We start from the raw sequence: 14,498 nt of genomic DNA on the forward strand, positions 1-14,498 counted from the left end.
TGGGTGGGGCAGGTCAGATTGTGTATGATCGCCGCATCCGACAACAGCTAATATCTCCTCTGCAGCGACACAAGATAAAGGGACCTATCACAGAGCTGCAGCATGAAAGAGACAACGTTCGTCACCAGGATAGACCACCAAGGGAATCAGCTTCCTCAATATAAAGAAAACCAGAGTCTCGGCAGGATCATACTTTCAACAGTGACATCTTCAGGAAGAAGACCTGCTCCCCCCCAACCCCACCCCCGTTAGAGAAAATGACAAAGCATCACTTGAATTTATTTATCTCTGCCTCCATCCCGGGACCTGCTGGTGGCACCTGCATGATTTCACACGTTGTCTCTCCCAAGCAATTGGGACTATGTTTGCGAAGGCCTCTACTTGGTCCCAGTGAAGCTAGTCAGATACAGGGCGTACTCACATTTACTGCACAGACCCACAGACCCATAAGGAATCCTTGCCATTTGTGTGAAGCCTATCAAAGCACATTAGCTCACTCATTCAATCAGAAGAGATTCATGTTCTATTAATGCTCAGCTGTCATGTGGCAACCCAAAGACTTTCTTGCATCTCTGAGGAAAATATATGGACAAGTGGCAGTTTAGTGACAATATTACAGGACTAGCGGTCCAAAGCCCTGGATAACTGTTCTGGGGAAATGTTAAATTTGAACTTAATTAAAAAAACATTTGGAATGTAAATAAACATGTCTAATGCTGTAGATGTGAACACTGCCTATTGCTGTAAAAACCCATTTGGTTCACTGATGTTCTTCAGGGAGGGAAATCTGCAGTCCTTACCCTGTCTGGCCTACACGTGACTCCAGACAGACAGCAATGTGGTTTCTCCTGGGCAATTAGGGGCAGGCAATAAATGTTGGCCAATCCCCACCTCCCATGAACAAACTGTTTAAAAAAATCTGCTAGCCTCTGTGGTCATGACAACAGGAAATAGCTCTACCACTACACCAAGGGAAAGCTAGAACGAGAGCCATGTAAACGTGAGGGCAATTGTGAAGCTAGTCACTGGGTTACTGAAGACATGGTTAAGTGTTCTTCAATGTGTGCAGCAGGAGTGTACAGAATGGTAGTGCCTTAGTGAGAGGAATGGGGCTGTGGGACGAAATGGCAAGAAAGGTTCTGTTGTGGATGTGGTCCTTCCATCGCTTACCTGCCTGCCAGACTAATCCAGGCTTCTGTTAGATAACCTGAGTGTGTCTGAAGCTGCATGTTAAAGCCCTCTGCTTTCCCCCATCCCATCCTTTCCCACCGCCCTGAACACATATTATCTCATGGCCTTAAGTGCTTACATGTCACATCATAACATTTGGCAATTGTCTACCCAGGTCATCCCATTCTCCTGAAAGCGAACGCTCATGTGGAATTTGCCAGTCAGCAAGGGAGATGACAGTACCACGAATAGCCCAGATAAAGTACTTGCTTCGTTAAAGTTTTCATTGGCCTGACAACATTGGCATTACTGTAAGTGCTCAAGTGAATCCCTTTCCGCAATGCAAAGACTAGCCTTTCACTTTCCATTGCTCCTACCTGGTACCGGTCCCATGGGTTCATCAGAGTTACAGACTCACTGCCACGTAGCTACAGTCCGAAAACTGATGGGAACAGAGGTGCCTTGGAAAAACCATGATGCACAAAGTTCCTCAGATGCTTGCCACATAGTCACTTTGATTACAAGTGGTGTAATCGGATTAGCTACTGAGTTACAAATACTGAAATTGTTGACGAATATCGCACACCCAGATTTAAAATAACTGTTAAAATGGGGCCTGTGGCTTGGCCTTGGTACTTTAGAGAGGCATTTATTTCTCATGCCTGCCCTGAGCTCCTGGGAAAACTCTGTTGCAATCAGTAGAAACTGCCTTTAAACTGGTCACACTTAATTTTCACTTCAACCCATAACCGTCAGAGAGAAAAATTCATTGGCTCTTTCCACCAGTTACAGTGGCTTCTGTCCTGCAAGGTTGCACTATAATACAGAGATAACAAGGTGTAGAGCTGGATTAATGCAGCAGGTCAGGCAGCATCAGAGTAGCAGGAAGGCTGACGTTTCGGGAGTTATTCAGCTCTACACCTTGTTATTTCGGATTCTGCAGCATCTGCAGTTCCTACTATCTCTGCACTATAATACACTTGAACCTACAGATATTCCTTTGAGATTGGTGAACCAGTTATATATTAATAGTGTTTTCACATTGCAACAAACCTCATGTCTTTCACTTAAGGAACTTTGCCAGGTGAATATTAGAGATAATTGCAGCACCATTGGAGACAGAGTTTTTCCTTGCTCAGGAAGTCTGGATCCAGATCTTCTTGTTGGCTGTGTGTATTGTTATTGATGAAGAGATCCAGTACCACCTCCAGTGTGCTAGCACAGCCTTTAGCCCCGCCTGAGGAAAAGTGTGTCTGAGGACAATATCAGGTCTGACACCAAGCTCATGGCTTACAGAGTCTGATTCCTACCCTCTTATAGGGTTCTGCGGCATGGGCTGTCTATAGCAGGCACCTCAATGTGCTGGAGCTGTAACAACAACGCTGCCTGCACAAGACCCTGTGAATCCCCTGGGAAGACAGGCTCACCAGCCCCAGTGTCCTCGACCAGGCCAACATCCCCAGTTCTGAGGCACTGACCCCCCCCGATCAGCTGCAATGGGCACGTTGTGTGCAAGGCCAACATGAGACTCCCTGAGCAGGTGCTCTACTCCCAGCTCCGAAACAGCATGTGAGCCCCAGGGGGCCAGAGGAAACGTTGTAGTGACACCCCCAAGGCCTCACTGGTGAAGTGCAGCATTCCCACAGACACCTGGGAATCACTGGCCCCAACACCGTCCAGAGTGGAGGGGGAGGAGAATCCGGGAAGGCGTTGAGCACCTCGAGGCTTGTCATCAGGAGAAAGCAGAAGTCGGACCGATGCCCCCACACCTCCCTGCCCCACATAGCCCCCTTGCCTGTGAACACCTCCTGCTCCACCTACCCCCGTCCCCACGACCACCTCATGCCCCACCCACCCCTTCCTCACAACCACTTCCTGCCCCACCCACCCCACTTCCCCACAAACACTTCCTGCCCCACCCACTCCACTTCCCCCATGACCACTTGCTGCCCCACCCACCCCACTTCCCCATGACCACTTCCAGCCCCACCCACCCCACTTCCCACCCCACCCACTCCACTTCACTTCCCCACGACTACTTCCTGTCCCAAGTGTAACAGAGCCTGCAGTAGCCCCATTGATCTGTACAGCCACCTACGGACTCACCCTGAGAGGTGGAAGAGAGTCATCCCCATCTGTGAGGGACCACTGATGATGATGATGATGTAGTATTGTTAGCACCAATGAAAATGTCTACAGCCTATACATTCAGCTGGGACTTTGGAAGCAAGGATGGCTCAGAGTGGTCATCCACGGAGAAGATGGGAAAGTCATGAAAAGACTGTCAAAGAGGGAGGGTGCACCCTGTTTCCATAACATTGGCTTGTCATATTTGGGTATGTTCTTACAGATTTTGAGCTTTTCAATGACTGGGTGGGTCAATGAATGAGTGAGTGAGTGAATGGGCAGTCGGGGATGGGGGAATGGAGGCAGGGGTATTCACGTTCAGAGAGGAGTTATTCAGCTAGGTGATACATAAGAACTCATGGTGAAGCAGGAGTAGGCCTTGAGCCTGCTCTGCCATTAGTTTTTGATTGTGGCTGATCTCATGAGGGCTTCAACTCCACTTACCTCTCCACTCCGCCATAACTCTCCAACCCATTACTCATTACAAATCTTTCCTCCTTAAATCTACCCAACGTCCCAGCGTCCATCAGACTCCAGTGCGCTGAAACCTACAGACTCACAACCCTTTGAGAGAAATGATTCCTCCTCATTTCTGTGTTAAATTTGTTACCCACCCCTTCTCCTAAAATTACAATGTCTCATCCCAGATTGTCCCACAAGTGGAGATATTTGACTAACATGGAACACTGAAAATTAGAAGTGCTCTGTGTGATTTTGAACATACAAAATGCTGAAAGGATTAGAATATAAGAAGAATTTAAAAGAATTGATTTGTTCTGGAAGAGTCAAAGATAATTATACCTTACCTAGTGATTTGAAGATATCGGGACCAGCATATTTGCCATCAAAATAAACCGTGTTATTCTGCGGGTCAAAGGCTCGACACATTCGGACAAACACAACTTCTAAAGAACCTGTGAGCGTGGAGAATATTTCATAAATTCATGAGTCATTGAGGTCTTTGTTGGAACTCACAGCAAAAAAGAACAGGTCAAATTGTTTATGCATCAGATGGACTGTTTCATACGCATCTTCACTTAAACTGATCAACTTCACCCAAACACTAATGTCTCAGGCAAACTCCTAGTCATCTTACCAGATCACAGGAGCATGCTCTCATTAGAGAGAGAGAGAGAGAGAGAGAGAGACAGAGACGACTGGTGGTAATTTAACCTGTCACCAGGCCTCAGGCAAGGGGAGAGTTGGAGGAGTATCCTTCATGCTAACCTCAGCCAGTGGGGGATTGAATTCACGCTGTAGGGAATATTCTGCATTCGCAAACCAGACATCCAGCTAACTGAGCTAACCCAAGCACCTAATCCTAAACTCGACACTACCGATGGCCTAACTCTAAACAGTGTCAGGCAGCAGAGTGGCTCAGTGGTTAGCCTCACCGCTCCAGGGACCCAGGTTCGATTCCACCCTCGGGTGACCGTCTGTGTGGAGTTTGCACATTTTCTCTGTGTCTGTGTGGGATTCCGCTCAAAGTCCAAAGATGCGTGGGTTGGGTGGGTTAGCCCTGAGAACTGCCAGGTTACAGGGATGGGGTAGGTCTGGGTTAGATGCTCTTTGGAGGGTTGGTGTGGAATCTATTAGCTGAATAGCCTGTAAGGGTTAGGTTTGGTTACCCATCAGCCTAATCTTCATGTTATCTTATTAACCTTAACCTAACAATTCATTATTTTCTTTCTCACATGTTGACCTAGTTTCCCAATAAATACACTGATTGTATTTATCTCAACCACTTCAATATTTCTATCCTCTACAGTTTCACCACTATAACTGGAGTACTGCGTGCAGTTTCGGTCACCGCATGATAGGAAGGATGTGATCACACTGGAGGGGGTGCAGAGGAGATTCACCAGGACATTGCCTGGAATAGAGCGTTTCAGCAATGAAGAGAAGTTGGATAAGCTCTGGTTATTTTCTTTGGAAGAGAGAAAGTTGAGGCAGTCGGGGAGACGTGCTTGAGGTGTAGAGGATTGTGAGAAGCCTGAACTGGGTGGAGAGAAAGCCGCTGTTCCTCTTAGTTGAGGGGTCAATAACGAAGGAGCTTAATTTATGGTGAAGGGCAGGTGGTTGAGAGGGGTTTTGAGGAAAACAAAACATTTTTCACCTGGAAGGAAGTGGGGGGGGAGTTCCTCACATGTTTTTAAAAAATACTTGAATGGGAACTTTAAACATTCAAGGATATGGGCCAAGTTTTTGGAAGTGGGATGAGTGTAGATTTCAAGTGTTTTTTGTTGGTGCAGGCTCAATGGAGCGAAGGACCTCTTTTTGCTCTATGACTTTATAAGATGAAAGTAGTATTTCTGACTTCCCAAATGGAGTTAATCATGATTACCTTCCTGTTCGTGGTCTCTGTTTGGCCTCTCTCACAAGTAAAATGACACTCTGTGTTTCATGCAATTCTTCACTGGATAGCCAATGGTATCAAGTGCTTCAGAAGTCAATGCCCCGCCCCCCCACCCCCCTACCACCCCAACAAAACAGGGAATGGAATCCTGTCCAATGGAGCTGCCAGAGAACCAGAGACAGACAGCCTCCCACTGCAGGCAGTGCCAGCTGTGGGAAATGCACCCACCAGAGTCCAAGGATCAACAAGATATCCAGGTCACAGATGATGGGATAGTGGCTCAGTGGTGGAACTGCTGCCTCACAGCATCAGCGACCCGCGTTCAATTCCACCCTCACTCTGTGTGGAGTTTGCACATTCTCCCCGTGTCTGCACGGTCTTCCTCCGGTTTCATTCCACAGTCCAACGCTGTGCAGGTTAAGTGGATTGGCCGGGCATAGTGTCGGGGGGTGTGTAGGTTGGGTGTATTGGTCACAGAAAATGCACGATTACAGGGATAGAGTAGAGGAGTGGGTCTCCACAGAGGGTTGGTGCGGGCTGAAAAGCCTGTTCCAACACTGTGGGGGATTCTATGACTGAAGATGGCTGGGGGTTGTAGAAAAGGGGGTATGGGAATTGGCAACAAGGCTGGGTGAGGTCCCGACGCTAGGCCCCCCCAATCTGGCAGGAAGTGCTTTCGAATGAAGGCCCACTTCGAAGCGTGTAAGCTAACAGGCTGGGTTATGCTTTGGCCTTTCTCTATGGAGAAAACATTTGAGGTTGGCCGAAGCCATTCTGTTGGCATTAACTACCCACTTCACTGTGGAATGGGTGGGCTGATTATATCAAGAAGGGAGGTGGGTAGATGTTGGGGGTCCCCATTGACCATCTCCCACCAAGTTAACCATCCACTCCCCACCTAAACCTGCCCCACTTCAGAGGGCATTAAACTTTATCCATTGGTGCATTTTAATCCAACCAAATACCTTTCTATCAGAGTCTTGGACTCATGCAGCACAGAAACAGGCCTTTCGGTCCAACCAGTTTGTGCCGACCATAATCCCAAACTAAACCGGTCCTACTTGCTTGCTCCTGGCCCATATCCCTCCAAACATTTCCTACTCATGTACTTACTTACATTTCCTACTCATGTTACATCTAAGGTTCTTCTAAACTGCTGAAGCGCTCTCAGTCTCCTCTTTCCTGGAGGAAGCAAAATGCCTGTATAAACCTATAAAGGGCGTGTCTTTGAAGAGGAAGCGTACCTGCTTTCAGAAGTACGATCTGATCGTTTTGACACAGTTCCATGAATCCATCGATCCGTTTTGCAAACTCCACCACATATTGAATTGCTTCGGTTATTTTAATAGCGCAAAGCTGCCACATCACCTCCCGGGGCTGTGTGAGAAAGATTAACGTGTGAAGGTGGGCGTATGGCGGAGAGAATTCACACGCGTCGCTGCGGTATTCACTGTTTGATCCGTTTCCCCTAACCTTATTCTGGTAAATCTCCACTTCTTCCTGCACGTAGGCCTGCCATGTTATTTGTTGCAGCTCTTCCCGCAAGTACTGGCAGGTCTCAATGTGGGACTTGGCGATGTTCTGTGCGAGGTGCTCTACAGGGCAAAACATTCAGCACTTTATGGACAATCAATAAAAACAACAAATGGTCACAGGGCTGCAGTCAGCATTAGGGTCAACAATTCTAAGCACTTTACAATCAGAGGCTTGACAGATTGGAAAGTTATTTGCAGAGCGTATTTTGCTGGGAGCAGCAGTACTATGTATGAAAAGGCTATGCAAGCCTCATAGGATGCATCCAGTTGTCAACCAAAGTTTCAACTGTTGAAGAGACACCCGTACACCTACTGAGGTGCTGCTGTGGGTTACTGTATCATAGTGAAGCTAGTATCATACACACTCAGAGCAGTGTATCATTGAATCCTAACAGTGTGGAAGCAGGCCATTCAGGCCATTGAGTCCACACTGACCCTCCAAACAGCATCTTACCCAGACCTAGCCACCCAACGTATCCCTGTAACCATGCATTTACCACGGCTCAACCATGCAGCCTGCACATCCCTGGGCACTATGGGGCAATTTAGCATGGCCAATCCACCCTCACCTGCACATCTTTGGGCCGTGGGATGAAACTGGAGCACCTGGAGGAAACCCATGCAGACAATGTGGAAACTCCACACAGACAGAATTCTGAGATTGGAATTGAACATGGGCCCCTGGCACTATGAGGCAGCAGAGCTAACCACCAGAGCTAACCTACTAATCCCGTGCCCGTTCCTACCATCTCTAGATTGCTGTATCGATCAAAAACGCATCCTAACATTGCAATTTCCTTGGAGGCTGGTATGTTCCCTTGTTTCAAATATCTCCCCAACTGAAACATCCAAAATTATTAAATTTTCAGTATAGTGAGATCGCTGTGTGCCACAGCCACAGCGACAGGGAAATATAACACAGATAAACATGACAAGAATAGTGGGGCAGGCTTTGATTACCGAGGCAAAGCAGCTCGACCTGAGACGTTCCTGATGCGTCAAAGCCAACTTGATAAAGTATGGCTCAGAGAAAGAAAGGATTTTGCACCAGAAAAGAGTGTGGGTGAGGGATGAATTTGGGCTCTGGGAGCAGATGCTAGGAGAATTCAGGAACTGGCTGGCGAGCGGTGAGCTGTTTAACAGCTCCTTCTGCGTCTTTCAGAAGACTTTAGAGATAGTAGGAACTGCAGATGCTGGAGATAACAAGGTGTGGAGCTGGATGAACACGCAAGGCCAAGCAGCATCAAAGGAGCAGGAAAGCTGATGTTTCGGGCCTACACTCTTCTTCAGAAAACTTTAGACTGTTTTAGAAGACTATGGACGCTTTAGCCCTCATACCCTCAACAAGGTCTCACAGCTTCTGGTACCCTCCGCAAAGAACAGCTCACCACCACCTCCTCAGAGGCAACTAGGGATGGGCAATAAACGTTGACCCAGCCAGCAAGTGAATACATTTTTGAAATGCTAATTCAATACCAATGCATGCCCCACTCACCCTCCTATTGTTTCTCAAATATTCCTTGCCAAGTGAGTGCTAATTCATCTAATTTCCACCACAGGCAGACCTCAGGAGATGAAAACTAAATAAACTTTTAAAAATCTATCAAATAACTCACGAGACAGATTTGAAAATTCCTACACATGAATGTCAAAACTTCAACTCACAGTAAAAACAAGCATCTGCTCTCACTCTCAATTGTTCATAGCCTCTGGAAGATTGTAATCACAGCATTAACACAGTTGAGACAATTTGTAACACAATCAGCCAACTGTCTTTTGAATCCCTACAGTGTTGAAACAGGCCATTTGGTCCAGCATGCCCACGCCACCCGTCTGAAGAGCATCCCATTCCGCTAACCCTGATTTCTCCATGGCTAACCCACCGAACCTAAACATCCCTGAACACCACAGAGACAATTTAGCACGGCCAATCCATCTACCCTGCACATCTTTGGACTGTGGGAGGAAACCGGAGCACCTGGAGGAAACCCATGCAAACACCAGGAGAATGTGCAAACTCCACACAGACACTAACCTGAGGTTGGAACTGAACCTGAACCCCTGGCACTGTGAGGCAGCAGTGCTAACCACTGAGCCACTGTGCCACCCCTATTAAGCAAATTAGCTAGTGAAACTGCTCAGTTACACCCTCTTGTGATGCAGTGGTAGTATCCCCTACGCCAGGACTAGGAGACTTTGCACCTGGTGCAAAGGTGTGTAATAGCATCGGTGAACAGGTTGATTAGTAAAATAGGTTAAGCAAAAGGAAATTGCATGAGAGGGCCCTCTTGTGGTACAGTGGTAACACCTGCTGATCAGATGCCAGGGTTCAAATCCCACCTGCTCCAGAGGTGTATAATAACATCTCTGAACAGGGTGGTTAGAAAAATAGATTAGGTAAAACGTAAAAAGCAGGCAGCGCTTCAGATCATGATTGTGAAACAGAACTTAGAAACTCTTCTAAGTCTGTTTACAACTACAGCGTCAATTTGTGACTCCCATACAAGGGTTAAATCTTCCAGAATTGGATTTGTTTGAACTCTGCACTAAGTTCAAGCTCAAAAGGCCGTTCCGGATGTGAGTTGCCCCCGCTGTGTGAGTCATAGCCCACAGTGTTCTCCTGTTGGCAGAAATGGCACCTGTCAGAAATGGGGTTGAGATTTCCGCATCCAAGTTCCAGTCGCTATTCTGAACAAATCCGTTCCAGTGTAACAATGGATGGTGAAACTGAGGGTGATGTACCAGCATGAGAGAGAGATTTACCAGGAAAAGGTGTTGGGGTGTGGTAACTGGAATGTTTTAAAATCACATGACTTCATAGCAGGCAGATAGAACAATGCAAGTGAGGCCACTGAAGCAGGGGCCTGAAATAGAGGAGGATGTTTACCTGTCAGAAATGCAAAGCAGGAATATTGTAGCAGTGTCAGAGAAACTGAGCTGTGCGGAGTTTGATGGAAATAAGGTCAGGAGGCAAAAGGTCACATGGAGTGAGAATGAAGGGAAATAGGAGTAAAATGAGGGAAAATTGACAGAGGCAGAAGAATGGACAGTTTCCAACATCAGATGAATTGGAAAGCTCCTCACACTCAGTTGTTGGAGGTGAGGGTGGATGAGACAGGGCTAGCAGGAGATGGCTCAGCAGAGTAGCATCTGACATTAATTTGCTGCACCAGATAAAACAATCACGAAGGCCATCAGATGTAGGAGCAGAAGTAGGCCATTCAGCCCATTGAGAGTGCTCTGCTATTCAATGAGATTGTGGCTGATCTGATAATCCTCATATCCAGTTCCCTTGCATTTACTCCATGACTTTTGGTTCGCTCACTAATTAAGATTCTCTCTACCCCAGCCTTGAACATACCTCATGACCCAGGCTTGACAGCTGTCTGTAATAAAGAATTCCACTCCCCTCAGAGAACAGAAATTCTCTCTCATCTAAGGGGTAACCCCTTATTCTAAGGTTATGCCCTGTCCCACAAGGGAAAAGAACTGCTCTATTTTCTGCCCGGTCAAGCCCCCCAAAAATCTTATACGATAATACAAGGTCTCCTCTCATTCTTCTCATCTCCAAAGAATACGTGCCCAGTCTAAATTATAATAAAACTTAATGTACTTTGTCAATCATCTAGTTCAGAAATGTTATTACACACCTCTTGAGCAGGTGGGTCTTGAACCCTGGGCTCCCAATCCAGGGATAGGGGCACTACCAAAGAGAACCCAATCTACTCAACCTCTCCTCATAAGAAAGATCCTTCCCTACTGGGATCAATCTGGTGAAACTTCACAGCGGTGCCTCCAATGCCAATATCTTTCCATCAAGATCAAAACTCTTCGCAGTATTCTTGGTGAGGTTAAACTAATGGCTTGAATAGTTTAGCAAGGCTTCTGTGTTTTTTCTTTTAACGCCATTACCTTCGAAATAAAGGCTAACAATTTCTTTCTTTCTGCTGAACCTGGTTAATATTTGGGCGGCCCTACACGCAGACTTTGGATTCACGCAAATTACCTTAAGCTCAAAATAGCAACGGATATAAATTCTGTCTCGACCCAAGGTGAAACCTTTCTGAAAGGAGAACAATATAACTCTTGGAACGCAGTCTTTTGAACAGGCCCTCCATGGTACAAATTCCTGGGTGGGATGCAGCAGTGTTTAGACACAGAGTCATCATCCATGCCATGGGGGAAATGCAGAAAAGTACTGAATCTCCAAAGACTCCTCCCCAGTCAGAACCTTCCACCATTGCCAATGTATCTGGGACCAGACATTTGAACATCCAATGAGTTCATGAACTTGGTGGGCCTATTGTTCTAACGCTTCTTTTTATTTCATTTTCCTTCGTTCACAGTATGAGGGCCTGTTGCCTCAGCCAGCACTTTTTGTCCAGCCTTAATTGTCGAGAGGGCAGTTTAAAAGTCAACCCCATCACTGTGGGTCTGGAGTGACATGTAGGTCAGACTAGCAGCTTCCCCTCCCAATGGAATATTTGTGAACCAGAGGGACTTTTCCCCAACAATTGATTCATGGGCATCATTAGACTCATAATTCCATATTTTTATTGAATTCAAATTCCACCAGTTGTTGTAGCAGGATTTGAACCTGGATCCCCAGAGCATTATCAGAGTCTCTGGTTTAATAGCCTGGCAATAATACCACTGTGCCATCACTACCCCCTGCATTTGCAGTTCTCTTTAGAACATCTTTCCTTGAGGGCATTTAGGTATGGGTCATAGATACAGCCAGAGGTGCACAATGAGCGGGAAAGAGATTTTTTGACATTATACTTGCCTTTTCTACAGGAGTGTAGCTTACCTAGTTCTGTCATTGAGACAGTGGGAGAGCTTTCACCGTTTGTGAAGGAGCAGTAGGGGAAGAAGTCAGGGACCGCTGCGTATTCACATATCGGCTCCTGTTTAATACCATTGATGTCTAGGCCGGACTGGTCTGGGGATGGCTGAATGTCCAGATAGAAGTTGTTCATTCCTGAGTCGGCTTTGCCCACTTCTGGCGTGTGACCATCCATATAAAGATTGCTGAGGTCATTGTTCAGTTCTGTCAGCCCATTGTATGTTGGGGTCAGGGGCTCTGCTTCGCCAGGTTGTTGCTGGTGGTCTCGCTGTTGTTGCTGCAGACGATGTTTCTGTACCTCAGCATACAGACTGTCTCTCTGCTTCTTGGACATCCGACCAAACTTCACGGCTGCAAGAAAGCACACAAACCTCTGAATGAGACACTGTCTCTGGCTTGTTCGCAAAACAAAGCTAACCTCATAACCACAGGCTACAGTGAATTAAACTTTGGGAAGCAGGGATTTTATATGATGCTCGTCTAATAACATCTCACCAAGTTACAATAAAAACAAGCACATACACACATATACACAAACAAAGATACACGAATACACACACACACAGATATATATATACACACACACACAAAAGCATGCGTATGCACACAAACAAACACATTCACAAACACACACGTAAATACAAAGGCACGTGTACACATACACACACATACTCACACAGGCACACACACGTGTGTGTTACAGAAGCATGTGTATGCGCACACACATATACATATAAAGGATTGGATTCTCCAGCATCTGCAGTTCCCATTATCACTCATACATATAAAGGCATGCGTATACACACACACACACACCCACAGGCACAGAGCACAGACACACACACACACTCCCACAGGCACAGACAGACACTTTCTCACACACACACACACCCAGGCATGCATGCACGTATGTGAACACACACAAACACACATATGTGGTCCCCAAGTGTGATTGGCGGTTGAAATATTCCATGTGGGAGCTCTGAAACAGCAATGTCATGTCGAAATCTGGTCAAGTTATAACAGCTATCTAAACATCCTCCCCCCCCCCCCCCACCCCATTTAAAGCCTTTCCACCTTGCCCCCTGCCCCAACTCTCTGCAGTCTTGCTGAAGGGTCCCAACAATTTTCAAACTGGGTTATACAGGGAAAGTATTTCAGAAACACTGCAATACAGAATTTCCTCTGACTCGATCTTCAAGGTTTTAGGGACATTAAGTCCATTAATAACTGGCGAGTTATTTTGAGTGTGTGGAGCTTTGTGTGCACTTTCAAAACATGACAGAAAGCAAAACAAAAATGATAAGGGCTGGGGGACAATTCCAGGTCCCATTCCAGATACTTGAGCTTGCTCTCAGTTGCACAGGATTGAAGGTGTCTCTCAGATGAGATGTTACACTGACACCCCATCCCCTGTCTCTCAGATAAACAGTGTGGCACTATTTAACAGAACAGTGCCCACCTAAAATCCTGGTCAATATTACAAGCTTAAAAACCATCAATAAAAATATATATTTATATTTGCCAATTTATTATATTGCAGCTTGGGGAGCTGGCTGTGGGCAAATTGTTTTGCAGCAGTTTTTCATGACACAGCAATCATTACAGCTCGGAAAATACTTGATTGATTGGAAAATGCTTAGGGATTGCACAAAGTGGTGAAAGGTGCTATGTAAATGCAAATCATGCTTTCTGCACAAAAGTAGTCATAAACCCAGCATACATTAATGGTTGAATGTCTGCTGTGAATTCACAATGTCCAAGGTACTATTGCCCACGTTAAAACTGAGAATGAGGAATGTCGCTAAGAGACAGATTTGTCTACGAGCATTATCATGATTCATTTCTAGGTTATAGGACAAAGAACAAAGAAAATTACAGCACAGGAGCAAGCCCTTTGGCCCTCCAAGCCTGCACCGACATGCTGCCCGGCAGAACGAAAACCCCCCCACCCTTCCGGGGACCATATCCCTCTATTCCCATCCCATTCATGTATTTGTCAAGACACCCTTTAAAAATAATTATCGTATCTGCTTCCACTTACTCTCCTGGCAGCAAGTTCCAGGCACCCACCACCCTCTTTGTAAAAAAACTTGCCTCGTACATCACCTTGCTCCTTGCATCTTAAACCTATGCCCCTAGTAACTGACTCCTCTATCCGACTGTCCACACCGTTCATAATCTTGTAGACCTCTATGAGGTCGCCCATCATCTTTCTGCTTATTATTCTTCTTCTCTTCTAGGGTTTCCTGGGACCAGTTTTTAAGACCTGATCAATTCTTCACGCAAGAACTTTGACAAAGAACAGTGTCCATTGCGATGGGTAGCACAGACAGAGTCCAATTCTGATCACACCAGCCTTTCACAGGCCTGTGACCAGAAGATGCCAGAGCGGAAACAGGCCATTCAATGAGATTGAGGCTCAGGTAGAATTTTGTGATCCTGCATCTTTAGGCTAATTCTC

General features: G+C 46.2%; 1 protein-coding gene across 3 annotated transcripts in view; it reads right to left on the reverse strand.

The window, feature by feature from the left end:
• Positions 1-14,498, reverse strand: part of roraa (RAR-related orphan receptor A, paralog a) — a 592,276-nt gene that overhangs the window by 13,085 nt on the left and 564,693 nt on the right. For all 3 annotated transcript variants that reach the window (XM_059640146.1, XM_059640145.1, XM_048520928.2), the window contains 4 exons: positions 11,999-12,385; positions 7,127-7,248; positions 6,898-7,030; positions 4,104-4,211 (listed from right to left, as the gene is read on the reverse strand). In XM_059640146.1, the coding sequence (XP_059496129.1) occupies positions 4,104-4,211; positions 6,898-7,030; positions 7,127-7,248; positions 11,999-12,385 (750 nt within the window). The remainder of the gene's footprint in view (positions 1-4,103; positions 4,212-6,897; positions 7,031-7,126; positions 7,249-11,998; positions 12,386-14,498) is intronic.

The sequence above is a fragment of the Stegostoma tigrinum genome, chromosome 36 (assembly GCF_030684315.1).
Source record: "Stegostoma tigrinum isolate sSteTig4 chromosome 36, sSteTig4.hap1, whole genome shotgun sequence".
NCBI lineage: Eukaryota > Metazoa > Chordata > Chondrichthyes > Orectolobiformes > Stegostomatidae > Stegostoma > Stegostoma tigrinum.